General features: G+C 56.8%; 1 protein-coding gene across 1 annotated transcript in view; it reads left to right on the forward strand.

Annotated features, from left to right (window-relative positions):
* MN1 (MN1 proto-oncogene, transcriptional regulator) overlaps positions 1-26,483 on the forward strand; it is a 44,793-nt gene extending 18,310 nt beyond the window's left edge. The window contains exon 3 of the mRNA XM_042962937.1: positions 26,283-26,483. Within this exon, the coding sequence (XP_042818871.1) occupies positions 26,283-26,464 (182 nt within the window). The 3' untranslated portion in view covers positions 26,465-26,483. The remainder of the gene's footprint in view (positions 1-26,282) is intronic.
* The last annotated feature ends 1,126 nt before the right edge of the window (positions 26,484-27,609 follow it).

Below are 27,609 nucleotides of genomic sequence, written 5' to 3' on the forward strand. Positions count from 1 at the left end.
AGAAGACTGCCTGTCACAAAGGAGGCACTGTGCCAGCACACGGCTTTTATTGACCGCCTACTGTATGCCAGATGTTTCATATGCACGATGCTTGGATGTCCAGCTTGGTGTTGCCGCTGTGGTTTTTGTCCCATCTTGGGGACGAGACGACGAGTCACAGAGAGGCCGTGTGTGTGACTTGCCCTCTCCCATCAAGTGGTGCAGGCTGGAGGGCACCCAGCCCCGGCTGTGCATCTGGCGCTTAGCACGGGGCCGGCCCCTGGGAACGTGCTCAGTAAATGTTGCAGGGTCCTTGGGCACGGCTGGGCTGGGACTCCCTGCTCCCGCAGCCACGATCTCGGGCCTCGTTGCCGGACCCTCTCCTTGTGTGGGGCGGTCAGACCCCCGTGGACCGCGGTGGGCTGGTCCCCGCCTGGTGCGGTCAGCCGCGGTCAGGCACGGGCTGCTGGCGGTAGGAGAGCAGCGCTGTGGTATTTTTCTTCCTCCTGACGGCTCTCCCCGGGCGCTGAAGGAACAGTTCCCTGATATGCGTGAGTAATGGTCAGCCTTCTCATTGAAGGAATTCATGAGATGAGCCGGTCCCCGGCCTCCGAGCACTTTGCCAGGAGCCTGCGCCAGCCATAAACAATTTGAGAGCCGGCGATAAAATATTAAACCCTTGTGTCTGGCACCTCAGGTGGGGACTCGGGAGCCTGGCAGACTTGGGCTGAATAGAGAGAGAGAGAGAGAGAGAGAGAGAGTGAAAGCGAGGGTGCGAGAGCTGGCTGTCGAGGCCTGAGTTCGAATCCCAGACCCGCTGCTGGTGCGCGGCGTGACCTCGGGCAGGCGGTTTGCCTCTGTGAGCCTCAGTTTCCTCACCTGGCACACGTGTGTAATCCCTTTGCCCCTCTATTAAGATGGTTGCTGTGGGGGTCAATGAGCCCTGTGCCCTGCGGGGACGGTGAGCAGCGGGGGCGGGGGGTACGTTGGTGAGACCAAAGGCTTTGGAATCAACTGGAGGGGAGTCACTCTCTGTTCCCACATTGGTCAGGTCACGGCGCCTCCCCCAGCCTCAGTGGCCTCGGCTATATGCTGGGGAGAGGAAGACACCTCCCTCAGGAGTCTGGCCGTGCTCCTCACCTGGGGATGATGTGACACCCGCTCCCCTACCCCCCATTGCTTGGCAATGTCTGGAGATGTTTCTGGTTGTCACAACTGCAGAGAGGGAAGCCGTTACTGGCATTTAGTGGGTAGAAGTCGGGGCTGTTGCTAAATATCCTACGATGCGCAGGTCCCTGCCCCAGTCCTCTCCGGAGAAGAATTACCAAGCCCCAAATGTCAAATGTGCCGGTGCGGAGAAACCCTGAACCATGCTGAGTGAGGGATTGGGAGGGTGGAGGGCTGGGGTTCAAAATAATCAACACATGATAGCCAGGTCTGGATTCCTTTTTTTTTTTTTTAATGTTTATTTATTTATTTTGAGAGAGAGAGAGCAGGGGAGGGGCAGAGAGAGAGAGGGAGAGGATCCCAATCAGGCTCCATGCCGTCAGCACAGAGCTGGACGCGGGGCTTGACCTCACAAAGTGTGAGATCATGACCTGAGCCGAAGTCAGGAGTCAGAGGCTTTACCGACTGGGCCACCCAGGCGCCCCTGGCCTAGTCTGAATTCAAAAGCCCCTGGCATGTGTATTTATTCAACACACGTGAATGAAACACTTAGCCTGTGGTAACACTGTCCTAGGTGCTGGGATGCAGCCAGGGTCCAGGCGGACCATTCTAGGAGAGTGGACAGACGGACGGGCACACAGCAAAACAGGCAGAATGATACAGCAGGCAGGACCGGGTATGGAGACTTAAGAGAAGGGGGCGTGCACGAGAGTTTCTAGGCTGGGCCACCAGGGATGCCTCTGTGGGGTGGTGACAGGTAAGGGAGACGCTTGAATAATGAGAAGGGACCCGCCAGTGTTGTGCTGGTAACTGCCCAACACCCGGCTCTCTGGGGGAGGAGGGAGGAAGTTCTGCTCAGTAGCGTTCGCCGATTCCCTAGGCGGAAATACTCCCAACCGTGGCCGACTTCAGCCCTCGGCCGGCATGCAGAATCCCTGAATATTGAACAGTTTCCACATCCTGGAGCGAGCCCTGTCAGGGTGTGCACGGATGGGCTTCCAGCTGGGGGCACGGCAAGTGCGGGGGCCGGGCCTGAGGCAGGACGGAGCGGGCAGTGTCCCTGGGGCAGGGGAGGGGCTGGTGAGCAGGGAGAGATGGTCCAGGCAGGCAGGGGCTGGGCCACTCTGGGCTTATCATCACGATCAGGTCAGGAGTGTGGATGACAGGGAGCCTGGGGAGGGCGTTGGGCGCCAGAGGGATGGGATCTGATGGCACATTGTAGATGTGCAATTAACAGGGGTTGCATCTGAGCCCAGAGTCTCTGAGACAATGTTGGGTTCCCTTCTCTTTCTTCACGCCCAGCCCCTTCTGAGGAGGCAGAAACTCTCTTCCCCTGGTTTGGCAGCACTGGGGCCACAGGTTAGGGCAAAGGGGCATGTTCCCCCTCCCTCCCCCCCCCAGGACAAGGCACTCGAAGCCCAAGGGGAGTGCTCAGCCTGCCACAGGTGGGGGGCGTGGGGGATGTCCGTCCGCTCCCTGATCTGGGCAGGCCACGATTTATGTCCCGGCCCAGGGAGACTCTGTTTCCTTCTCTTCCCAGGCATTGTTCTCCATGCCTGACAGAGGTCACCCGGGCAGGAAAGGCACAGGCCCTGCCGAGGCCGGCCTGAGGAGGTGCAGAGGGCTGAGCCTCTGGGTGACCTGGGCCTGGCGTCCACCTTCTGGAAGCTTTTCTTTTGCTTTCCTCCCTGACTCTCTGAGCTGCAAAGCAATTGTAACAGGCCACAGTCACCGGGCACCAATCATACCAAGCCCCATTTTATAGATGAGGAAACTGAGGCTCAGAGAGGCAGAGTGACCTGCCCAAGGTCACCTGGCTAGGAGTGGGGGCAGAGTGCAGGTTCACCCCTGGGCCCATCTGACTTGGAATCCCATGCTCAGGACCGCTAAGGACAAGACAGGAAGCTGATTTCTTACCAACAGGTGCCTGAAATAGAACGGGCTCCTGGTCTCGCCCTCTATTGGCAAATGTCAGCCACACCATTGACTATTGAGATCTTCACCGTTGGTTCCCCGCAAGGTTGAAGGGGCAGTGACCTGGGGGCGGGCAGGTGACTTGGTGTGACTGGGGCAAGGCCGTGCAACCTGGCTGAGCCTCAGTCTGCCTGTCTGTCAAATGGGTCAATACTGGTATCTTCTGGGAACCCCATAGGCAGGGACTATCTGCCTGTGTATCTGTCACCTACTTTCTCTGTGCCCTGCACCATGCCAGAACCATAGCTGTGAACAAAGCAGGCACCATGCCTGTTGGGGGAGGGAATTACCCAGGAAACACAGGTAAAACGAACAATCGTTAATGTTCTCTAGGAAACCGGCCAGTGTAAGGAAAGAGGGTCTGGGGTGGGCCTGCTGGGGTGCCCAGGATGGCTGGGCAACTCTGACGTATGTATGGAGACCAGAATGAACACCATGTGATAGCTCTCCCAGCCGCTTGGTGGCCAGTAGGTGCCCAGTGACTGAATGAACAAAGGCTGGGGCTCTGTCAGATGCAGGGGTGCCTCCTGCCTGGTCCCAGGGCTGGGGGCTGAGTGCCACCCCAACAGCCCTGAGACCTGGGAGGGCTGTGAGGGTTTTCCTCCAGAGGGACTGGGGTGAGTAGGGAAGGGAGGGCGCCCTGGACACTGGAATTCTTCGTCCCCACCCCACTGGCCCCATCACCATCCCCAACACTGGTCCTCACCAGCCCCTCCTTTCCATGGGTCATGCTTGCCTGAGACCCAGGGGTCTGGGACACAGCCCCTGTCTCACCTGAGGCTTGTTACCGATGCCAGCGCCCCCCCCTGACCTGGGTGGGCCGTCACAGGGTGCCCGAATCTCTTCCATTAGTCCCCTGACTGCTGGCCTTCAGCGCTGGCTTTTACGCCCCAGAGATCAGGGAGGAGGACAGCACACGAAGTCTGGGCCAGCACTGCCTCCCTCTGGACCTGTCCCTTCACCGCCCTGGGCCTCCGTGTCCTCATCTGTTTTTTTGGGTTAAACAGGGTCTTAGTGAGGATTACAGGAGTTAATGAATTTACCCAGCATTCGGCACATCCTAGAGGTCACTAAATTCTGACATAAAGATGGGCCTTGCACCCGCCCCCCCCCCCCAACCGGCAGGAGGAATCGGGAGCCTTCAAGGGGAAAGGGCAACACGCTGCAGGAAGTAGGTGGGGGGGGGGTGTCCCTTTACCAGGCGACTCAGTTTCCAGCAGGCAGAGAGCAGTTTGCAGGGTCTGGGAAGGTGATCCTAGGTGCCGTGACGGGTGGAGATGGTGGCCGCTGTGTTGGGCAAGGATTCCCCAGACGGCTGGGGGTTTTAGAACACAAGGCAGTGAGAAAACGGATCCGTGATAGGAATCGTGCACTTTCCCGGAGCCCCTTGGAGTTTGCAAGTACCCTGGTCCCACGCACCCACTTCGTAGGTTCCCTGTTAGTGCAGGGCTTAGAAAACCAGTCCCTTGCTAACCTTAGAAACTTTTCTAGCAATTACGGCAGCAACGCTAACAAAGAATGTAAAGAGTATTAATCACATTTTGACTCTGTAGGCGGACAGTGACGTGTTTCCATGGGCTGTTAGGAGACATACCGTGAGTAGCCCTTACAGACCGTGCCTGGCCGCCAGGAACCTGCTACGTTGTCGTCGGCCTGGGTCGCCGACTAGGGACAGAAAAACCGTGTAAACCTGGAGGACTTTTCATCTTGCTGGGGTTTCCTCTCCACGTGACGCTGAGCAAGCTCGTCTGCTCGAGTTTTCGGCCTCAAGCATTAATTTACGGTTCAATCAAACAAAAGTGGGGTGGAGAAGAGTGTGGGTAGGAAGTAAACTCCTATCTGCCCAGGGTGGGGTGGGGGAGGGACAGAGAGAGAGGGAGACAGAGGACGGGAAGCCAGCTCTGGGCCGACAGCAGCGAGCCGGACCAGGGGCTCGAACCCTGAGATCCCCTGAGATCGTGACCTGAGCCAACTGAGCCACCCAGGCGCCCCCCTTCCTTGCATTTTAAAAACCGGCACAAAGACTCTTTGCCCTCCAGTCCCTGGGGGACAGAAAAATATCCCCAGCTGTGGTTCCCCAGGTGTTTGCTCTGTCTCCCAACCCCCACCACCCCTTTTTTCAACCCTCTCCCTTTCATTCCTGGAACAATGTCCTGGCCAGTTCCTTTGGGTTCCTCCACATTCCCTGCCAAAAACAAAAACCATTCTTAACCCCAGATGACCAGGCCTGCAGTCGTTTTTGTCTGGTATGTAGCATCCACCTGGGGTTGGGGGGGGCATGCATGCTTCCAATTTATATTCCAGCGTGCCAGCCTCAAGGGGGGCAGGGGCCGGAGGAGAAAAGGCCTCGAGGGCCAAGAGTCCAGAATCACCAGATCTCAAAAGAGGAGTGGGTGAGGCAATGCCGGCCAGCTCAGGGGTCTGAGGCCAGCCCCGGGGATGTGAGCGTGAGGGGATTCTGGGTCAGGCCAGGCCCCTGGCCCTTCCCACCCCCCCTGCCCCCCGAGCCCCACTCCCCTACTTGTTAGCCACGTTGTGGACTTGGGATTCTGCTCTGTATTCTATTTGGTTATTATTATATTTTAATGAGGTCAGACTGAAAATCCATCTGTCTGGGCCTGCCTGCCTAGGTTTGAAGGCAATTAAACTGGAGACTAACCTCTTAATTAGGGTTTCCCTGTGTAAATCTCGTTTGATAAATTCCTTATCATCTTTGGCTTTAACTACAGCGAGGCCTCGAGAGGGGATTGAGCACCCCACCCCCCCGGGACCCCTGAGTGAATCCCCCCCACCCCCCAAAGAGGCTTGCTTGCTCCGCAAACAGGGCTCCGCCAGCCAGAACCTCCCCCAGGAAGGACTGGGAGAGAGGCCCCTTTCAGGGTTAATTAATCAGAAAATTTAGTGGTGCCCTGTGATTCCGGAGAATTTGTCTGCCACCTTTTTTATTCTGTTCTCCCCTCTCTGCCTCCCTTCTAGGTCTTTCTTTAAAAAAAAAAAAAAAAATTTTTTTGGCGGGGGCGGGGGGGGGGCGGTGAACTGGACTCTACGAAAGGAAATCTGCAGCCCCCCCCACCCACCCCAGTCTTTCCTTGCCACCCCCCACCCCTACCACCACCCAACCTGTTTGTCTGTGTGGATGGTTAAATTTTCTTCCTTCCCTTTTTTTAAATGCAAGTGCGGCTGGGAGTGGAAATGTCAGGGGTCAGGCTTCAGGCAGCAGGGAGCAGGGCAGCGGTTTTTAGCTTCTGTCTTTGCCATTTGGGAGAAATCGGAGCCGAGCTTAACCCTTTGGAGCCCAGCCCCTGCCTGTGGGTATGGGTGCTTCTTCCTGCTGTCTTCGCTAGAGTCAGGAGGCTCCAGTTTTTAGAGTGTTGGCGGGGGGGGGGGGGGGGAACCGAGGCCCTGGAGGCCGTGGTGACGTGCTGAGTCTCCCATTTGGTACCAGGCAGGGATGGGACTAGGGCCCTTCTTCTGAACCCTGATCCCTAGAGCTCTCTGGGGCCCAGTAGGAGGACGGGACTGACTCAGAGGTGGCGTTTGGATTCCTTGAGAGGCCAGCCTGTGCCAGAGCCTTCTCTGAGTCACCCATGGCATCCTCACGCCCCTGTGAAGCAGCTGCTTCTGTGGACCCATTTTACAGATGAGGTGAGTGAGGTGCAGGGGTGGGTGTGGCTGGCAGGTGGCAAAGCTGGAGCTGCACCCCCATCTTTCCGCCCACCAGGCCAAGCTGCCCCTCCCCCCCCCCCCCCGCCCCACTAGTCCATGGAAATAGTACAGAGTTCGTGCCTGGTGACCAAAGGTCTCCATCGTCTGTGGAGTTATCCGAGGGCAAGGGTCACATAGATGGTCTGTAAAATGGGGCTCAGGAGAATGCGCGTGTGGCTGAGGCGGTGTCAGGGTGATATGGGGTCAGGTCAGCGGCTTAGGTCAGCACCTGGCAGAGCTGCTCCCAGCACATGAGGTCCATATGGTAATGGCCACAAATACTCTCTTCGAGCCTCGGTTTTGTCATCTGTGAAGAGGGCACGATGGCAGCATCCACCTCGGGGTTCTGTGGCTACTACATTCACTCATGCCCGTAACCCGACTGCTCACAGCTGGCAAGACTTGGTGCATATTAACTTGTTATTGATTTGTAATCCCCTAATTACCCTGAATGCGGGGGGTGGAAAAACTATAGGCAACCACAAACTCCCAAAGAAACCCCTTGGCACCTGTGTGGATAGCCAGGAGTGTGAGGGTTTCCGGTGGGAGCCGGTGAGAGCTGGGAGCGGGGTCGGGGGGTATGCAAGGGGCTGACTTCAGAGCCTAGGCCGTGTGGCCCCGGGGAAGTCACCCCACCTCTCTGTGCTCTGGAGGTGGGAGGGCATGCCAGCTTCCTCCGTCCACGAGGGGAAGGGGTCCGGACCTTGAATCTGCAGGGGGAGCAGAGGGGGATTTGCGTCATGCCTTTGCCCTTAACTGGGCAGTGGCTCTGGGATCCACTCTGCTGGCCAGGCCTCAGTTTCCCTGCCTGGAATGGGTAAATCTCAGCGAAGCTTAGAGGAAACGACATGCCCAGATGTTTCTGTAGCCTCCAACAAAGCTGTTCAGACGTCAGAGATTATTATTAGAATGATAGAAAGTGGGATCATGTCTCTGCCGAGTGGAGGGAAATCTGAACACACGGGACACTTGGAAGCTTCGGGTCTGCCCCGAGACCGTTTGCTCGGCGTCTGTTTCCAAGAGGGTGCCGTGGGGGTGGGGAGAGATCAGAGGACCAAGGTGATGTTTGAATCTCAGCGCAGCCGTTTTGCTGTGTGGCCTTGAGTGAGTCAGGTTGCTACTCTGTGCCTCGGTTTTCTCCTCTATAAAATGGGCATAGCACATTTCTCGCCTCGTGGCGGGGGCTGTGAGGACTAGGTGACGTGAGGTATTTGGGGGTGCCAGCCTGGGCTCCCACTGATGCCATGCATTTGGTCCCTGGTCACCAGTCACCGTGGCAACGGCTCAGGCTGAACCGAGCCTAGAAAGGTCTTTGGAGCTGCCTGAAGGGGAACTTGAATTCTCCCCTTGCCGGCCTGTGGCCTCCCATCCTCCCTCCCTCTGAAACCGAAGCCCAGCATCTGTTTCCCCAGGAGCTGTTTAATATTCTGCTGGGGTAAAATGAACTCATCGGAGCCACCCGAAAACAGCTAAATGAACCCCCGGCGCCCGCGGCCTTTCAGAGCGGCTCCAGACCGCCACCCCCCCACCCCCAGACCTCTGGGAGGCTGGCAACCACAGCAGCTGTGAGAGAGGGGCCCCCTTTTCTTCTTGGTGCCCCGGGGGAGCCTGTGCCCCCAAATGGGGCTCCTGGAGGGCCGGGTGGAGAGCTAGAGCCTGGGGAGGAGCAGCCTGGGTTTCTCGGCCTGTTGGGGGCCTCATCTGTACTTCTTGGCTCGGAGGTTCTGTGTGTGGGGTCTCCTCGGGGAGGCTGAGAAAGCCAGGCCTTCCCCAAATTCTTCTTCCGATCCTCCCCCACCCCTGGCTCAGACGGGGTTCCGTGGAGACAGGAGGCCCCAGCTCGGAAGCAGCATTTCTTGATGACGATGATGGTAGTCGCGGTTGCCTCCGTGGAGCGCTTGCTGTCGTCTGGGCTACTTCGTCGACTCCTGGAAACCACTGTGGCAGTTCACCCATCTGACAGATGAGGAAACTTGGGCCCAAGAGGCGAGCTGGCCTGTGCAGGGTCATGCCCCCAGGAAGCGGCCGAGCAGGAATGCAGGCGATTCCAAGCAGGAATCTCTCCCCGATGGCGCGCAGATCTCTGCCCGGGATCCTTTGGGACCCCGTGGCGTCTTCTGCAAAGCAGTGGCGGTCGGGGGGTGGGCCCGTCATGCCCGCCTGCAGGGTTGTCCTGGGGTTGCGTGACTGCCGTGCCGCGGAGCGTTTCCCACGTGCATACAGTTGGCGCTCACTTACGTCATCGCCTGATTACCTTGCCCGTTGCCTGCTCCGCGCGTATGTCGGGGCCCTGTCTCTCCCTCATCCTGCCTGCCTGCCTGCCTGCCTGCCTCCTTTTTCTCACCCCAGCTACTTGGGAAAGCGAACGGTAACAAAGTGCTTCCAGGTAGAAGCTGAATTAATTTCATGTAATTATCCCTGATAAAATTAAATATTACTTGCAATTAGTCTTGGGCGATTTCTCTACTGAGAGGCGACGAGGCAGTGGGATAAAACAGGCCGAGCTGGTGCCCACCGGGCCAGGCGCCGGGCCTGTTGGCGGCTGGGCGTGAGCTGCCCGTGGAGTGGTGAGCTCTCCCCGAGGCCAAGGCTGAGAGGGCGTGGGGCGGTGGGCGGCCCTGGCTGAGAGGCTGCGTGTGCCCCCTCTCCCCCGCCCTTCCTTTATGTCTGAGGAGCCTCAGCGAGTACCGCTGGGCTTGGTGCTTCCAGCAGGTGGCCTGGCACGTGTCTCGACCCGCTTTTCCTGGAAGATCCCTGCGGGTCGACCTCCAGAAATGGAATCCAGACTTCCGCAGTTTCTGCCCAGCCGTGGGACTTTGGACAAATCACCTCCCTTCGTCGCGAGCCTCGGTGTTTCATTTGTAAAACGGGGGTAGTTTTGCCCCCTCGATGAGTTGGCGCAGGGGTCAGCAAACTTTTTCTGTGAGGGGTCGGATGTGAAGGGCTTGTGGCTGTGCCGGCCGCTCGGTCTCTCATTTCTACCTAACCTTGCTCTTGTCACGCGAAAGCAGTCATGGCATGTGGCACAGAGAAGCTGCTCAAGAAATGGAACCGGTTGGTCTTACCGTTTTCTGGACTCGAAATCCCTTTGACGGTAGATTTAAGCGTAAGCTAAAAACAGGTTTGGACTGTAAAGTCTGGCTGATAATCATTCCTTTTTACTGTGGATACAACATCTGCATGTATTTTTGAGTTCTTTGACCGAGGCAAGACCTATTACCCCCGTGGCAGGGAGACTAGACCCAGAGAGTGAAAGTGCCTTGTCCAAGGTCACAAAGCCGGGGAAAAGCGGGGGGGGGGGGTGCTGAGAGCATCCCTCGTTCTCCGCTTGGCCCAGGGCCTGCCTGGGAGGGCTCCCCGTTAGCGAATGTGTGACCTTGGGTGGGTCCCCTTGGATCTCTCCATCTCTCTTCACTCATCATCTGGAAAATGGAGAGATCATAATGCATACGTTATAGGTTGTCATGACAATACAGGATTGCACCAGTGTAAATGGAGGCTCGGCGCTGGCCGCGGAGCAGGTGATCAGCCCAGAGGCATCACTGTCATTATTGCTACCTTTTTTTTGTTTTCCGTCACTGCACATCCAGGCACTTTTTGAGGGTGTGAACTTCAGCCGTCCAGAGCTGTATTTCCCTGGGCCTCAGTGTCTCCCTTCCTGGGACTGCACAAGGTCAGTCAGATTTCTAGACTGAATATCGCCTGCTAATCCGGATCGATTCGTTCTGGCTGCCTCGAACACTGCGTTGAGAAAGACTCTGAGGCTGTGTCTGGGCTCCACGGAAGGGAGTAGCTGTGGGCGGTCAGCGGGCCGTGCTCTGCTTTGGGCTCAAGAGGAAATATGTTTTGGTGGGAGTCCCTAGTGGTTGATAATCCGGGAAAAGGATTATCCCAGCCCCCCCCGTTTACCTCCGTCTATACAAACTTCTATTGGAAAAACGATGGAGCTTGCCTTTTGTAAGAAAACCAGTTGACAGAGACTGGGACCTCGTAGATGATAATTCTAGACCAGTGCCGTCCAATAGAACTTTCCACGATGATGGAGAGGTCCTCTGCCTGTGCTGTCAGGGACAGTGACCACCGGCCACAGATGGTTGTTGAATACTAGCAGCGTGGTTAGTTATGAATCAGGAATTGATTTTTATTTTATGTTTTTAATTTTTTTCATGTTTATTTATTTGAGAGAGAGAGAGAGAGAGAGAGACAATGAGTTGGGGAGGGGCAGAGTTGGGGAGGGGCAGAGAGGGAAACACAGAATCTGAAGCAGGCTCCAGGCTCTGAGCTGTCAGCACAGAGCCTGATGTGGGGCTCGAACTCACGGACCGTGAGATCGTGACCTGAGCCGAAGTCGGATGCTTAACCGACTGAGTCACCTAGGCACCCCGAGGAATTGATTTTTAAATTTAAAAGGCCACATGAAACTAGTGGCTGCCGTGTTGGACAGCCCAGTTTTATTATTTTATTTTATTTTATTTATTTATTTATTTTAAAAATATAATTTATTGTCAAATTGGCTAACATACAGCATGTACAGTATGCTCTGGGTTTTGGGGGTAGATTCCCGTGGTTCATCGCTTACATACAACACCCAGAGCTCATCCCAACAGGTGCCCTCCTCAATGCCCATCACCCATTTCCCCCTCTCCCCCATAACCCCCACCAACCCTTCGTTTGTTCTCTGTATTTAAGAGTCTCTTATGGTTTGCCTCCCTCCCTCTCTGTTTGTAACTATTTTTTCCCCTTCCCTTCCCCCATGGTCTTCTGTTAAGGTTCTCAGGATCCACATATGAGTGAAAATACATGGTATCTGTCTCTGCCTGACTTATTTCACCTAGCATAATACCCTCCAGTTTCATCCACATTGCTACAAATGGCCGGATTTCATTCTTTCTCATTGCCAAGTAGTTTTCCATTGTATATATAAACCACATCATCTTTATCCATTCATCAGTTGATGGACATTTAGGCTCTTTCCATAATTTGGCCATTGTTGAAAGTGCTGCTATAAACATTGGGGTACAAGTGCCCCTAGGCATCAGCACTCCTGTATCCCTTGGGTAAATTCCTAGCAGTGCTATTGCTGGGTCATAGGGTAGATCTATTTTTAATTTTTTGAGAATCATCCACACGGTTTTCCAGAGCGTGGACAGCCCAGTTTCAGATGCACAGAGCTCCTGAGCTATGTCATAGGGGCCCCCAAGATCAGGGACTTGTTATAACCCAAGCATGTCATGATCTCTGGGTAGGTTGTTGGTGCAAGCCTGTTGCTTAGCAACAGATGCCCTGCCCCCTGCACCCCCCCCCCCCCATGGCAACTGGAAACCTCCCTCTGCAAGAGTTTCGCTCAGGTGGGTGACCCACGCACCTGAGGGCAGAGGCTTTTCCCTATTGTCCCGCTTCCCTCCCTAGAGGCCTGGTTCTCCAGGGCTCAGACCCTGCAGTGGGCGGGGCCTGGCCTGGATCAGATGCCCTCATCGGATGGCATGCTAGCTTCTTCTCACTCCCGAGAAAGTGGCAGGTGCTTCCAGACTTACAGTGGGCGGACCGGGAGGGAAGGGAGGGTGACAGCCCTTTAGGAGAGAGGGAATCTTCTTTTTTTTCTTTCCTTCTCCTCTCTCCCTTCTTTTTGCTCCCTCTTCTCCTCTGTCTTTCTGGCTTACTGTGCAAGTACCCGAGCCTTGGGGAAAGGACTTGACTTCATCCTGTCTCAGTTGCTCCCTTGCTGTGTGGTGTTGGGCGGGTCATCTCGCTTCTGTGCACCTGTTTCCGCCTCCTTTAAGAAGGAGTAGCAGGCCCTCCTTCTGTAGGTTGGTGGGAGGTCTCGATGCAGGGATGGACATGGAACTTCTAGAACGAGTGTCTGGAATCTGGTCTCCTTCCCTGAGGAAGAAGGGAACACAGAGATGGTGGGAATGTTGGAGGTTATTCAACGGATTCCCTTGCCCGGTGTCCGCGTGAATACTCATCTCAGAGGTTGTCTGACTGGGTTCAGGGGCTCAGGGCCAGCAGGCAAGAGGGGTGCCTAAGATCACGGTGGGCTGGGTGGGGGTGTTGGTTGGGAAAGGGGTCTTCCTGGGTAGTGGTTCTAAGGTGGAGGGAATTTCTGGCATTTGTCAGCGGACCCCTGCCTCTCCCCACCGAGTTTTTCTTTCCGTTCAAAAGGCATTTGCATTTTGTGGCTTCCCCATGCACGAGCAGGGTCTAAAATAAATTGGGCGAATTGTAGCCTCCAGACTTGGAAGGAAGTGGATGTAATTCCCCCATTGCTGGATAATAAGTCTGTGAGGGGATGTGGCCCCTCTCAGTAAATTTTGGGGTGGGGGTCAGTGGGAAAGTCTTCTAATGAAGGCTTGCTTCATTGGCACCAGGAAGCCTTGAAAAGTTCTTATGCAGGTCTGTCTGGAGGCCCAGGCGATGTAGTTTCAGCTTCCTTATTTCACTGATCCTTTAGGGTTTATGCCTGCTCCTAGGAATTGATGGGTCAGCACAAACTGGTTGAGGGTCTACCATGGGCCACAGTGGTGATTAAGGGAGACCAGGCTCTGATTTCATGGAACTCGTGTTCTAGGGGTTGAGGTAGAGGGTAGGACAATTATGAGAGGTCAGGGTTAGCACCGGGTGTTATAATACAGTGCACTTGGGAGTCCCCTGAGGGTCTTGGAAAGAGCTACCTGAGGAAGGAGGAGACAGAAGGGTTGACTTAGATGAAGGGAGAAGTGACCGTAGTGGTCCAGAAAGAGGGGAGAGCAGGCATGCGTAGTGTTGCCACCACTTGGTGACAGCATACTGCAAACTCCACTGTCAGACCTTCCGGATGAAGAGAGGACTGAGTGCTGGCTTGGGCAAGCAGGCAGGAGTCCTCTGATCTATTCACACTTCTGCTCCTCTCCGGCCTCAGTTTCTCCAATTTACAGCACGGCTAGCCCAGTCTTTTCGGAAAACCACAGGGACAAGGGGGTATGACCTCTGCCATGGAAGGAATGTGGTGGCCCCCGCCTTCCCCGCAGAATCCATACCCTACCTTCCTCCCAGGTCAACCCCAGAGACTCACTCCGGGCATTGCAGGCCCCACTGGGCACACAAAGGGCGGAGCCGTCCCCTCTCCGTCCTCGAGGTACAGCTTAGCCAGCCTTTCCCGTCAGTCCACAGCAGAATTTGGGGTGGCAGTACCTACTTGGATGGCCTCTTTAGGTCACAGAATCACAGGCCTGGCCGTAGGGACTCCTGCCACTTACAAAAGGGAACGGCGGCCCAGAGAGGGTGAGTGATGCATTTGAAGTCACACAGCCAGCTTCTGGCAGAGCTGGGCCCCGGTTTCCTGCAGCAGGGGGAGGAGGGAACGCAAGCTGGGGTGGCAGGCACACCTCCCCTCTAAAGTGTAGGCCCGACTTGCCAGATCCCCCGGAACACGGGAGCTCAGGATGTCTGTGCCTGCCACCGGTGATCCAGAGGCTCTGTTCCCTCTTGTTTTGCTGGGAGTGACCGACCGGCTCCCCCCAAGCCCAGACCAGCTTCCCTGGTTCCACCCGTCTCTCTCCCCCAGGCCAGGCAGATGCCACGGGTGGGTAAGACAATACGGTCCTGGGTTTGGATTCCTAAGCTTCGCTTTCTCGCTGTGTGACCTTGGCTCCGATAGGATCGCTGAGGGAATAAACGAGATGAGCCAGTGAGAAGACCCCAGAGCCTGCCATAGGGCCTGTGCTCTGTCCACCGGTGTCCCCTCGGCCCCGCTTGTGCCCAGCCCGTCCCTGTCCTTCCACGAGGGGAGACTGAGCTGTGACAACCTCCTTCTGGGGGGTGGCCACCCGTCTCCCCTGGCCTGATGTGGCTGACTCACTCTGCCTTGGAGGGCCCACGTTTCTCTTTGGCTGCGTCATAGACACATTCTGGAATGATTTTTTTTAATGTTTATTTAATTTTGAGAGAAGGAGAGCGAGAAGGGGAGATGCAGAGAGAGAGAGAGGAGTCAGAGGGATCCAAAGCAGGCTCTGTGCTGACAGCACAGAACCTGATGCAGGGCTCGAACTCACGAAGAATGAGATTGTGACCTGACCTAAAGTTGGACGCTCAACCGATTGAGCCACCCAGGTGCCCCTGGAACGATTTTTTAAAAATAACAACCCCGACCCTCCAGTACCCCTGGCCAATATTTGAATGATTTACTGACTTTTATTTATTTTTTAATTAATTATTATTTTTTTAACATTTATTTATTTTTGAGACAGAGAGAGACAGAGCATGAACGGGGGAGGGTCAGAGAGAGAGGGAGACACAGGATCTGAAGCAGGCTCCAGTCTCTGAGCTGTCAGCACAGAGCCCGACGCGGGGCTCAAACCCACAAACCGTGAGATCGTGACCTGAGCCGAAGTCGGACTCTGAAACGACTGAGCCACCCAGGTGCCCCTACTGACTTTTAAATAAGAAGGCAGGGAGGAGGGAGGTGGCCCGAGAAGGAATACCATGGACACAGTGAACAAGGAGGACATTTCTGATTCCTTAAGGGTCTTCACAGATTAGCAGCATTGTTCACATATAAACATGTTTCTAGGAAGCATGTATTGAGTGCCTACTGGGTGCCTGGTTGCTCCTTCCTACTTGTGTGAACTTACATAGATAAGTGACGTCATCTCTATAAGCCTCAGGTTCAGGGTCAGCCAACTTTCACTGTAGAGGGCCTGAGAGTGAATATTTTAGGTTGATGGGTTATAGAGTCTCTGTCACAACTACTCAAATCTGCCCTTGTAGCATGAAACAGCCATGGACTAAATGTAAGTGTTTGAGCGTGACCGTGTACCAATAAAACTTTATTGATAAAGTCAGACAGTGGGCCGGCCGGACTTGATCCATGGGCTGTAGGTTGCTGACCCTGGCAGGTCCTTCACCTGTGAAAAAGGGGTTGGGAGAATAGAAGCCGTCCTCTAGGGTTATGGTGAGGGATGAAGTTGTGACAGGTATTAACTGTAATTCTTGTCTGTTATTGTTAATGTTATTGTATTCATTCTCCCAGCTGCTCTGCCCGGTAGGTGTGTGGTCTCATTTCACACATGGGGAAACTCAGATGCAGAGAGATCAAGGGACTTCCCCTCGATGCTTCTGCTTACCATTGGATAACCCGGGATGTGTGTCTTTTGTGCCTCGGTTTCCCCATCAGTGTCCTCAGAGAGAATTCGTTTATGTAAATGCACAGGGCACGATGTTCACATCCATCGTGTGGAAGGGAGGTAGAGGCACAGAGAGGTGGAGCGGAGTCCCTTGCAGAGGTCATCAGCTGAGACATGGCAAGACTGAACTGGGGTTCTTGGGGACCCGGGTTATAGGTGTCTGACTCAGAAGCTGCTGGGGAGGAACGGCCCGTGCAGTTAGACCAGAGCTCTCCCAGAGTACCATTCTCTCGGGGTTGGGATCGGACCCCCCTCTTGTTGAGAGTGGTGGAACACAAAGGACCCTGTCCCCAGTGGAATGTGTTTCTAAGTCAGGTGTCCCATGCTAAGGCTGGAATGGATGAGGTGGAAGCTTCTTACTCGTTTTGACAGATTCCCAACGCCCCTCTCCGGCTCACAAGCCTACTTTGGCTCCCTTCTGCTCTCAGGAACAGAGCTACTTCCTGGGGCGTCCAGGGTCCCCTGTGACTGACTTCATTTCAACTTTGCAGATTTCTCCTCCTCCCTGTCCCCCACGCCTTGAATCGGGGCCCCTGAGCTGGCCTCTTGTTCTTTCCAGTGACGGTGCTGGCCTGGGGCGTACCTCTTGCTTCTCTTGCTGCGAAGCTTTATGTTCATTCGTAAGCCCCCTGTATGCCCTTTCCTCTGTGAATTCTTCCCAGATACCCCCACCTGTGCCCTGCGTCGATGACACAGGCCAGCCTTTTGCTGTGGGAGCGACAACGCTCTGTTTTGCACTTACGTGTCTGTGGAGTAACTCTCCATCAGTCTGAGAACTCTGGGTGGGGGTGCTGGGAGCTCTGTGCTGGGATCACTTCTCCGAGTCCCGTGCCCCACATACAGCTGGGCACAACTGTTCAGTAGTGATGCTTTGGCCCATCGCCCTCCTGTTATTGCTGTCTCGAGGGCCCCCTCTTCCAGGCTGCCCGAGGAAGCCTCAGGTTTGGAGAATGATGATGGGAACGGGACATCGAGGGTCCTGTGGGTACCAGGCACCTGGGTACCAGCCCGTTGCCCCTGTCGGCAAGGCAGGAATGACCGGACACATTTTTTCAGGTGAGGAAGTGGAGACTCAGGTCGAGGAGCTGATGCAGGGTCCCCCAGCCTGACGGTTGGCAGGGTTGGGATTTGAACCCAAGCCCCTGTCTGCAAAGCGCGTGACTCTTCCACAACTGACCCCCGTGCAGAGCCCTTCCTCGGGGACGCAGAAACACTACGGGACACACAGCACCCCCCACCGTGGGAGGACCACAGAGCTCCCGCAGGCCCCGGGTGGGGGGCGGGGCAGGTGTCCCCGAGAGCCTCCACCCAAAGCATCAGCACTTTGAAAACTGTTTTAAATTCCGAGGTGTCGCTAAATCTGGCCTCTCCTTCCGGGGGCTGAAAGCGACGAGGCTCTACCTCAACAGGAACGTGTGTGTGTATTTGTTTTAGTTTAGTTTAGTGTATTTGTTGAATGGCCCGCCGCACGCCAGGCAGGGTGCTGGGGGCTCCGGGGAGGTGTCTACCCAGGCGCTGGGTCGCTCCCAGGGCACAGGTGCGCAGGCGGGAGCCCGGAGAGGGGCGGCATCCTGTCCAGGGCCACCCAGCACTAGGTTGTCCAGGGGTGGCCAGGGGTGGCTCCGGTGCCAAGGGGAACAAATTGCCAGTGAGAGGGCGAGAGAAAACAGAGGGTTGGGAGCGCTCTGCCAGAGACGGGGCTGGAGAGTGTCTCAAACCTAACAATCCTACTAGAGACGCCGATAGCAGCATCTGTCTGTCCCGGCGTCCTTGGTGCCTGGCAGGGTGCTAACTGCTCTGCTTGAGATCCCGCCGGACCCTTCCGGTGGTTCTCTCAGAATAATACTGCCTCCGTCCCCATTTCACGGATGAGAACACAGGCTGGGGGGGCAGCTCGCGTCCCCAAGGCCGAGGCTGAAACCTGGCGCTTTGGACTCTGCGGGCCGTGAGTGGTCTTCCTGCTCTGGCCCCCTTGCTGGGCCACTGTGGGCACTGTCAGAAGGAAGGGGCAGGCTCAGGGGTCGGCCTGCAGCCCCCCCCCCTCCCCAGCCTGTCACGTCTCTGCAGCACACAGGCCGGGAGTGGCCCGGGGGTGCACGGGGCTGCATCTGTCACAGGTCACTGGCTGTGTGTCCAGAGGCACCAGGAGAGGGAGCCCGATCGGAGGCTCGGGCTGGGGTGAGGGGCCTGCCCCGTCCATCCCGGGGAGTCTGGGCCTCCGATGCCACCCCGTCTCCTCCTCCAGGGCTGGAGAAGGTCTCCCGCATTCAGCCCCCGCCCCCCATTCCCAGCGCTCAGCAGCCTGGTCCCCACGATGCCCTTGCTGCTTCGCCTCAGTGGAGCCCTCAGCCAGTTCTCAATCTAAATGACAGCTGCCCTCAGCCAAGTCAACTCCAATTAATTTCCGAAGCCTTCCAGGGGCCTGGCCGAGCCTCGCACCAGACTCTGTTGCCCTGGCGGGCCAGAGTGAGCCCCTTCTTCACCCTCGTGGGGCCGGGGAAGGTGGGGCCTCACAGGGTCCCTCCTTATCGTTGGTGGGGGGACGCTTTCTACCTCTCAGGAGCCCCCGTGCAAGCTCCGTGTCGCCCCCATCAGAGGGGGCTGATGTGGAAACTCAGGCAGCGTCCGTGGAGAAAGCATCGGATGGGGCCTCGGGTTTTGTCCTTGGCTACTCTGTCACCCCGGGTCGTTCTCATCCCATCTGTGAGCCTTAGGATCCTTCCCCAAAAAGCGAGCGTTGGTTTCGGGGAAAGACGGGGAAGAGGGGAGGGAGGGAGAGAGAGCACCAGAGACTCAGAGAGAGACAGAGAACAAGGGAGAGTGAGAAAGAATAGTTCGCGGGTGTTGAGAGGGAGACGGAAAGAGGAGGGACGGGGGTTGGGGGGGAGGTAACACCTGCCACCTTGGCTGGGACATTTTACTTTTTCATGTGACTTTGATGCACCCACACACATTGGCATCAGACAGACCTGGGAGTGACCCAGGCTCGGCCACTGGCTAGCTGTGTGACCGTGGGTCAGCGACGTCCCCTCTCTGAACGTCCGTTTCCTCCCCTGTGAAATGAGCTGGGGTGTCGGGCCCTCTCTCCCCAGGTGTTGGCGTCATCTGATGAGATACGAGCCGAGGCCCGGCCCGCGGGGAGCCTGAGGTCAGTGCTCCCTCTTAACATCCCTGGAGCTGATGGGACTGGAGACATGGGACATGGTCATCTTTTTCCTTTCCTCATTTGTCACAGTGACACAGAAGCCGTCCTTGAAGGGCGGGCAGAGAAAGGGTAGGGGTGCCGGCAGATGCCCGGATGGAGAGTCAGTCAGGCCTCCAGCCACCAGCCCCCCGTTCCTGATCCCTGAGGTTGCGGGTGCCGTTTCCTGGGGCTTATTCAGGCTGAGTATCTTAGTGCCCCTCACGTGGGGATACTTCCTGCCCACGTCGAATGTAAAATCTCATTTCCCCAAAGGAATAAAAAGAGTCAAGTAGGTTGTATATCTGTCTACTATCAGTCATCTTAGAGAGGCCCAAATAGGCCCAGAGGAGGAGAGTGACCTGCCCAAGGTCACACAGCAAAGCATAAAATATGTAACAAATCCTTATCAGGTGCCTACTGTGCGCCAGGGACCAGAGGGACAGCTGGGATCCTCGTGGGTGTGTCTGCCTTCAGGGCCCCTAGGCCAGGCACAGGAGGGATTGTCATCCCCTTCTACAGATGGGGAAACTGAGGCTCAGCAAGTTGATCTGGCCCAAGGTCACGGAGCTGGTGAGATTCAGATGGAGGGTGGGATGTGAATCTAGGCTTCAGCGCACACAGAGCCTCAACTCCCCCAAAGCTGCCGAGTGTGGGGGAGGGTTGGTGTGGGGCTTTGGGTTTGCCACTTTCCGGCTTGGTTCGTGGCTCTGTGGATGGACTCTCTTTGTGTAGCCCAGCATCCAGTTTAGATTTGCTGTTCCTGCTCTGAGCCCAAAGTGGGTGAGTCTCCTGGAGCCTGTGTACCTCCCCGGAGGAGGGGACACGGCCCGGGGACGCACTGTGGATGGGCAGCCGAGGAGGGGTCCGCTTTGGGGTTGTGGGGCTCTGCGGAAGGGTTCCAGCTGGGTGGTAGGGGTCCCCCACATCCCCAGGGGCGGGTTCTTGGAGATGGGCCTTAGTGCTGCCTTAGAAAGGGGACTTTGGCCACCCCGGGCAATACTCCCTTGCATGGCTTTTGTCTGCTGTGATAGCTGGTGGCCGTTACCTGAGCACCTGCCGCGTGCCGGGCACCGGAGAGCCTGGTGTGACTGGGTAGCGAGTGGGGTGCTGTCCTTGTCCCATTTCACGGGGAAGGAAGCTGAGGCTCAGAGAGGGACAGTGATTTGCCCGAGGTCAGCCAACCACCCCCACCCCCACCCCCCCATGATGTTTTCCATCTTTGGCTGCGTGTTACAGAGGGGCCCTGAACCCAGGACTCCCCCTCTGCCAGGGTGAGATGTATCAGTGCTAGGGGGTCACTGGTGCTATCCTTGCCACTGGGGGACCTGGGGACAGAGGTGCCATCTGTGAGCAGGGAGAGGGGTCACATGCCTCAGAGTAGGGACGTCAGAGAAACGTTGCCAAAAGGCTGACAGCCAGGTGGATGGTGGGAGTCATCAGGGGTGAGGAGGAGAGGGTGTTCTAGGCAGAAGGAATGTCAGGAGCAGGGTTGTGGAGGTGGGAAGGATCAGGGCTTTGTTGAGACTCTGAGGCTGGAGGCCCAAGAGGGGAGCAGGCCAGGTTATGCGGAGCTGGGAGCTTTATCTTGGGGGCCCTGGGGAGCCATGGAAGGTTTAAGCAGGAGAGGGGCCTGCTCTGGTTGATGCTTTAGGAAAGTCACCTGACTCACAGCGGGGGAAATGGGCTTGGGGGCCAGCACAAGGCCACCGTAGGCGGGAGACAGTGGGGGCCTGGACCGGGGTGGAGGCAGGGGGGCAGGAGAGAAGCAGGTGGATTTTGGAGGCAGCCTCTTCCCTCCCTGGTGCCTGGACTCTGGGGCCTGGGCAAGAGTGAAAGGCGATGTTCGATGTCCAGAGCTAGCCGGGCCTCTCTTGGAGATGGGGAACAGGAGCCAGGAGGATCACAGATGTGTCTGGGGGCCCACGGGACTCCCAGGCTGCAGGACAGAAGGGCCGATGGGACGTAGCCCAACCCCGTGGCTCCCCGGCCTGCTTCTGCTTCCAGGCCCAGGGGCCCAGCTCCCCCCCCCCCCCCCCCCAGCTGAGTGGCAGCTGTCAGACGCCAGTGTCTCCCCCTGCCAGGTCCAAATAAAGGAAAAACCAAAATACATTTCCCTTTGTCGGAATCCGGCGAGGGTGAGTCGGGCGAGAGTCATTTGCTATTGTGTGCTGGGGCCCACACTGCTCCTTACATAAGCTTTGAGTTAAAAATACGCACGGAATTCTAATTTGCCTGCTCCGCCTGGGATTGCACCCCGGTCCCCCCACCCGTTGGTGGGCAGGGGGTGGGGCAGACACCCCCCCCCCCCCCCCGCCGCCCCTGCGCCCACGGAGATGAAGAGACGGTCCCGTGGCCGGTATCCCCTGCTGGCGTATGGGCAGTATTAGGTCTGATGCCTGCAAGGCCCTGGGCTGTTGAAGAACAGTGAGGGTAATAATCCTGAGAGCAGCTAACCTTTTGGGGAGGCTCCTCATGTGCTCAAGTCTTCACCCGTGTTATCTCCATTAATCCTCCCAGAAGCCCGTGAACTTGGTTCCCATTTTACAGCACAGATTACCACCTTGCTCAGGCCACACCCTGGATCAGCACCCGGGGGGCCCTTGATCTGGGCGCTAGTTGGGAGGCCACCCTGACCTCCACAGCCCCCTCCCCGATACCTCCGGCCTTCCGTATGGAGGGCGGCAACGGTGGGGGGGGGGGCCGGGCAGGAGGTGGCCAGGCAGAAGTCCCCTTTCTGAGGGATCGAGGACAGAGGGGTAGGTGGTACTGTGTCACCAAGCCCTGCCTCGGGGCGGGGAGGCGGGGGCGGGCAGCTGCCCCCACCAAGCTCATGACCCCTGGGCCATGTGCCTCGTGCGAATTGGAACCCAGCCCTGGGGATACTGAGTGCAGGGCAAGGCAGTGGCAAGGTCTGTTTTGCGGACTCTGAAAAAGAAAGCTCAGTCAGTCCCCTCCGTGGGTGTGGGCGGCCTCCCCAGAAGTGAAATCAACAACGAGGTGTCCCCAGGGAAACAAATGTCTTTTCCCCTCCTCCCTCCAACCCAGGCCAAAGGGTCCCCGGGCCGTCCTGGCAGGCCCAGCGGGTCTCCCCGCTCAGGCAGGGAGTGTGCTTGCTGTGTGCTAGGCCGCGTGCTAAGCCTTTTACATGGATCATTTCCTTTAATCCTCGTAACTGCCTCCGTGGCGGCCAGTCCTATTATTTCCCCCATTTTCTGGGGCTGAGGTTCTGGGGGCTCAAGTGAAGTTCGCAGAAGTCCTGTGCTCCACAAACGGCAGGCGCGGTCATTGTCGAACCCGGTAAGGGAATATGGCATCACTTGGGTTACTCGTGTGCTCGCTGCTTTCGCACCGGCTCGGGGTCCTGCCTTTCCCCTCGTGGAATTTACTGACCCCTGTCATGGCTGGAGAAGCACAGAAGGCAAAACCCGACGCGGTCTCATGTTCACAGTGGGGTGAGCCGGAGGTAGCCGGTACCCCGATACCGTGATTCCAAGTTGGTGGCAAAAAAGACCAAGTCAAGTGCTGTGTTTGTTAAGGGAGGGGGAGCTGAGGAAGGGCGGGATAGCTCAGCCAGGATTTGTTCTGTGCGTGAAGGAAGACCGGCGGGTGGGGGGTGGGGGTGGCCAGCTCCAGGCCCTGCCCCTGGATTGGGGACTGAAGTGCTCTGTTCTGGCCAAGAGGGGAATGTCCTTAAAAACTGCCCCGCAGCCCTTTCTTGCTGGGCGGGCGTGACATCGGGTCCCGTGACCCCAAAGCTCCTCCCCTTGGCCCCTGTGCTGCCTGCACAGGGGGGAGGCACATTCAGGGTGACACATTTTGAGTTGATGCCTCAAGGACTGACCCCCACATGCACACTGTTATCCCCTCTTTTTCTTGTATGGTCTCCCCAAGCCGCTCTGAGATGGGCCTGCCAGGGATCACCATCCCCAAGTTACAGATGGAGACACTGAGACTCTGCAGATGGGGCCAGCTGCCCAGGTATGGGGGATCTGGGATTCCACCTCAGCCCAGCCCTTGGGGAATCCTGGACTAAAAGGAGAGGGCTGGTCCAAGCTGGTGGCCTGGCCCCCGGTGACCCCGGGGCAGTTCCATGCCCTCCGGGGCCTCAGTCTTCCCATCTGTCAAATAGGGATGAGGCTCACATCACGGCCTACAGGTCCCAACAGAGCACCTCCTGTGCATGGGGCGCTGTGGCAAACAGACAGACCTTGTCCCCTTGCAGCCACAGTCCGACAGGGGAGGCCGAGAGCTAACAAGTGGAAAATTTGACACTCCACGTCAGTTTCCGCGGTGAGCTGAGTAGCTGCAGGGTCTCCCCTGACCCTGTGAGCTCAGCGAGGGGTGGTTGTATCCCTGGGTCCTGGCCTGGGGGGCCGCATGCCTGCCCCCCGGGGGAGCGGGGAGTGAGGGCCTCTCTCGAGTAGGGGCAGGCCCTGACTTGAGGCCGCTTCCATGGGACTGATTTATCCGCAGCCGGAGGGGGGGGGGGGTGGGGGGGTGGGTGGGTGGGGGTAGCGGCAGACCTAGGGCGTGTTGGGTCCCCCCGGCTGGAATGAATCCGGAGGGAGGATGAGTTTGGTCATGCTTTGGGGTTGTCAGGAGCTGAAGAATAATATTCTCTCTTAAAAATATTCCCCGTGGATATCAGACTCTCTGGCTCGTCCCAGGCAGAGGCTGGGGAATCGTGGGCCCATGCTCTGTGACATTGGGCGAGGGCCTCCCCCACTCTGAGCCCCCAGGTGGGGAGAAGGGGCACCCAGCTGCTGGGCTTGCGGGGAGGGGGGGGACGGGATGAGATCACACACGGACAGGTTCAGCTGTATGCCTGACACTCCCTCCTTAAATCCTCCCCAAGTAAGAGGAGCAGCTATTTCTAGAATCGGCACACGGCGTGTTTAGGAGTCATCCATAACTTGGCAATAAAGCGTCTTTAGGAAATGTGGCCGTTTGGGTCAGTCTGGAAGCGTCGCTCAGCAAAGCCCGCTTCCAGAAGGGCCCCCAGGCCTCCTGCGTCTGAGCACAGAACTTGGAGAACGTTCCTTCATCTCGCGCCCTTCATCCTGCAGCCTCAGGGCAAGGGAGCCCGGCGGCAGGGCTTGGGCCTGGGTCTCGTCTTTCTCTGGCTGTGCAAACTTTGGCAGGGGGCCTCGGTTTCCCGTCTGTAAAATGGGCCCAAGCAACTGCTCTGTTGGCTCCTTGAGACGATGTGTGCGAAATGAAGTGAGGAAGCCCCTTCAGAATTTTCTCTCTCTCTGTCTCTCTGGCAGATGCTCCCCTCCCCCAATCAAAATCCCTTTTGTGGGGACCAGGGAGCAGGGCATCACTGGGAGCAAGGCAAGCTTGGGCTCAAGAGCAGAGGTGTAGGGGCTGGAATCCGGGGCCCACTGTGTGCTAGGGGACCCTGAATCTGATGCCTCTAGCTTCGTGGGGAACCTTGTCCCCAGGAGGCCCTGGGTGTAGCATCAGCAGTGACACCACCACTAACAAGCTTTGAAACCTCTGGCTTAGCTCCCCCTTCTGTGAAAGGGGAGCAAAGACTCCAGTCTCGTGGGCAGGAGCAGGCCCACGTGGCTAGTCCTAAGGTGGGGACGAGGCTTGGGGGCCTCTGGAAGGCTGCAAGGACCCCTCACCTCCTGGCCGCCCCAGAAACGGATGGCAGTCCCAACAGCCCCGTCTGGGGAGTGCTCTGTGCGCCAGGCCTTTATAAGGCCCGAGGGAGGTGACATTGCCCCCACCTGGGGGGCGATGAGGAACTGAGGCTCGGAGAGAGCCGGGGAATGTGGCAGGGATTAGGGGTTCAAGCCCCAGCCTGTGACTCCACCGAGGCTGTCTCCTGATCTCGCTGTCCACCCCAGGAAGGGGAGGTGTCTGCCTTATCCGAATCCTCCCTGATCCGCAAGGCTAGTGCCATGCCTGGCACATAGTAGGGACTCCGTAAAGGCTTGTTAACTGGATGAATGAGCCAGGGAGAGAGTCCTTCTCCCCAGTCCCAGCTCCTCCCAGCATGCCGGTCCTAAGCTGGGTGTCTCTGGGGCTCCAGGGTGGGAGCTCACTTAGTCACAGCCTGGCCCATTCTCTGGGAGGATTTTCTCTGCAGGCCGTGGCTCGGCTCCCAGGGGAGGCCTCCCCCCCTTAATCCCGGAGGGCGGGCTGGGCGGGGTAACTCCTGCCTGGCACAGGGCCCTGGCCGGGCCTGCGCAACAGCACGCCGAGGAGGGCGGGCCGGTCACGGAGTTCAGTATCTGGGTGTGCTCCCTCGGCCGGAGCTGGGCCCCCACCCCCAATTCCAGCGTGTTAGCAGCCCCCGAAACGACTGTTCCATTCCTTCCTTGCCTTAGAACTCCCAGCTCGTGCTCTGAGTGTCATTCATACTAAGTTATGAGTGGTTGTCAGACTCTCTTGCCCCTCAAGTCTGTCGAACCCAGACATCACTATATGATCGGTGGTGTTTCTGGTGCTGTGCGACTGAGAAGGAAATTGAAGGGATTTTCGCTGAGGGTGTAGGGGAGGAACCGACTCCCTCACCCGCACCACCGCAAGTCCCTTCGTGAAGCAGCTGGGGTGGGCAAAGGACACGGGTCTCAGCAGTTTGCTGCTGTTTCAGGAAGTCCCCAGCACGTAGTAGGCCCTTAGCGAGTGTCTGTTCAGAGGATGACAAGAGAATGAGCCGTGTTCTGGACCCTGACAGTCCTCCCCTCCACCTTTTGACCGTATAGCCGGCGAACTCCTACATATGCTTCAATGCCCAGTTTAGATACCCCTCCTCCAGGAAGCCTTCCCAACTTATTCCACATCCATTTAATCTTTTGGGAACTCTAGTCTGTCAGAGATGGGCAAACCCTGCCCCATTCTCCCATTTCCTGAAGGGAAACACCCAACCCCCAGCCAGGGGCCTACCCTTAGCGGAGGTCTCCCAGCCACGTCAGAGGCAACCTCAGGGGGATTTGAACCAGACATCTCTAGATCTCCTCGGACGGTCTTCAGGCATGAAAAGAGGGCGTGGGCGGTGTCTCTCTTCCCACGCACGTCTCTCCGACTCCACCCCCCCCCCTCCTTAGGGCCTCCTGCAGAGCAGAGCAAGCTCCTAACCTTTCTTCCTTTTTTCTCTGCAGCCCATGACCTCCCTGCAAATAAGGCCTCAGCCACCCAGCCGGGCAACCACTTGCAGTGCCTGTCTGTCCACTGCACAGACGACGTGGGTGACACCAAGGCCCGAGCCTCCGTGCCCACCTGGCGGTCTCTGCACTCCGACATTTCCAACAGATTCGGGACGTTCGTGGCCGCCCTGACTTGAATTGACAAGAAATGCCCCTCCCCGCACCCCCCCCCCCGCCCTTTCCTCCCCCCACCCCCCTCTCCTCCCGCCCCCCCCCCGCCCCCCTCCGCCCACCCCCACCCTCCTGGTAATTTGAAAGGGCCACTATTGCTGAGTGGATGATTTTTTTTTTCTAGGTTGGTACCTGCTTAGTGGCATATGGACCGGAAAGGGTTAATTTAAAGGGGAAAAAAAAAAAAAAGCCTCAAAAAATTTTTTTAAAAAAGAAACTTGTCTGCCACAGTATGTTACCAGTGTTAACCCTTCTGCAGTTAGCAAACTTTTGCTTCAGCCTTTTTCCTGCTAGATATAATTCCCGTTTTTCTGTAATCTTGGCATACGTTTTTTAGATGACCTCTTTCCTTGTTTTATTTTCATGCTGCTGTATGTCCAAAGCATTGTTATTTCATAATAAGACAAGAGTTACTTTCTTTTTTTATTCTCTTTTAGTCTTGTCCCTCTCCCCCTCCCCCCCACCCCACCGCCTTTTCTTTCTTTTCTTTTTTTTTTTTCTTTTTGCTTTGTTCACTGCTTATTAAAATGGAAATCCTGGAGAATAGTAGTTCTGGAAGATTGCCGGGTGAAAGTCAAATTGTCATCACGATATTATATATTGACACCCAACTGTCATCAGTCAGGCAGGAGCCAAACAATTAATGCCCCCCTTAGGTCTTCCGCCTGGGATTTTGTTTTGTCTGTTCCCTAAGAAAATAGAGAGAGATATATTTTTCGTTCCTACAAACACACGCTCAGCCTTCAGCTCCGTTCTGTCTTCTGCTGGAAGCTGTCCTCTCTGCAACGGAGGTGATGATGTGTCCAGCCCGCTCAGTGGGAAGGAGTCGGAATGTTCAACAGTGGTGTTTTTTCTCTCCTTTTCTGGGCCTCTGTGCAAACGCCCAGGCTCTGAATTTTCATGCTATGCTAACCAGCCTTAGTGTGCATGGGGGATGGTGCCTTTCCAGCTTGCAGAGCCTCTGGGGGCTCCTGGCTCCCGCCCTGCTGCAGCCGGGCCCGGCTGGGGTGGTGGGTGCCCAAGTTAGGGGAGGATCAGTTCTTAGCCCTTGACCTTTGCCGACAGCTGTTCCCATGCAGGCATTGTGGGAGGAAGGAGGTGGGATGTGTGT

The sequence above is a fragment of the Panthera tigris genome, chromosome D3 (assembly GCF_018350195.1).
Source record: "Panthera tigris isolate Pti1 chromosome D3, P.tigris_Pti1_mat1.1, whole genome shotgun sequence".
In the NCBI taxonomy this organism is placed as follows: domain Eukaryota; kingdom Metazoa; phylum Chordata; class Mammalia; order Carnivora; family Felidae; genus Panthera; species Panthera tigris.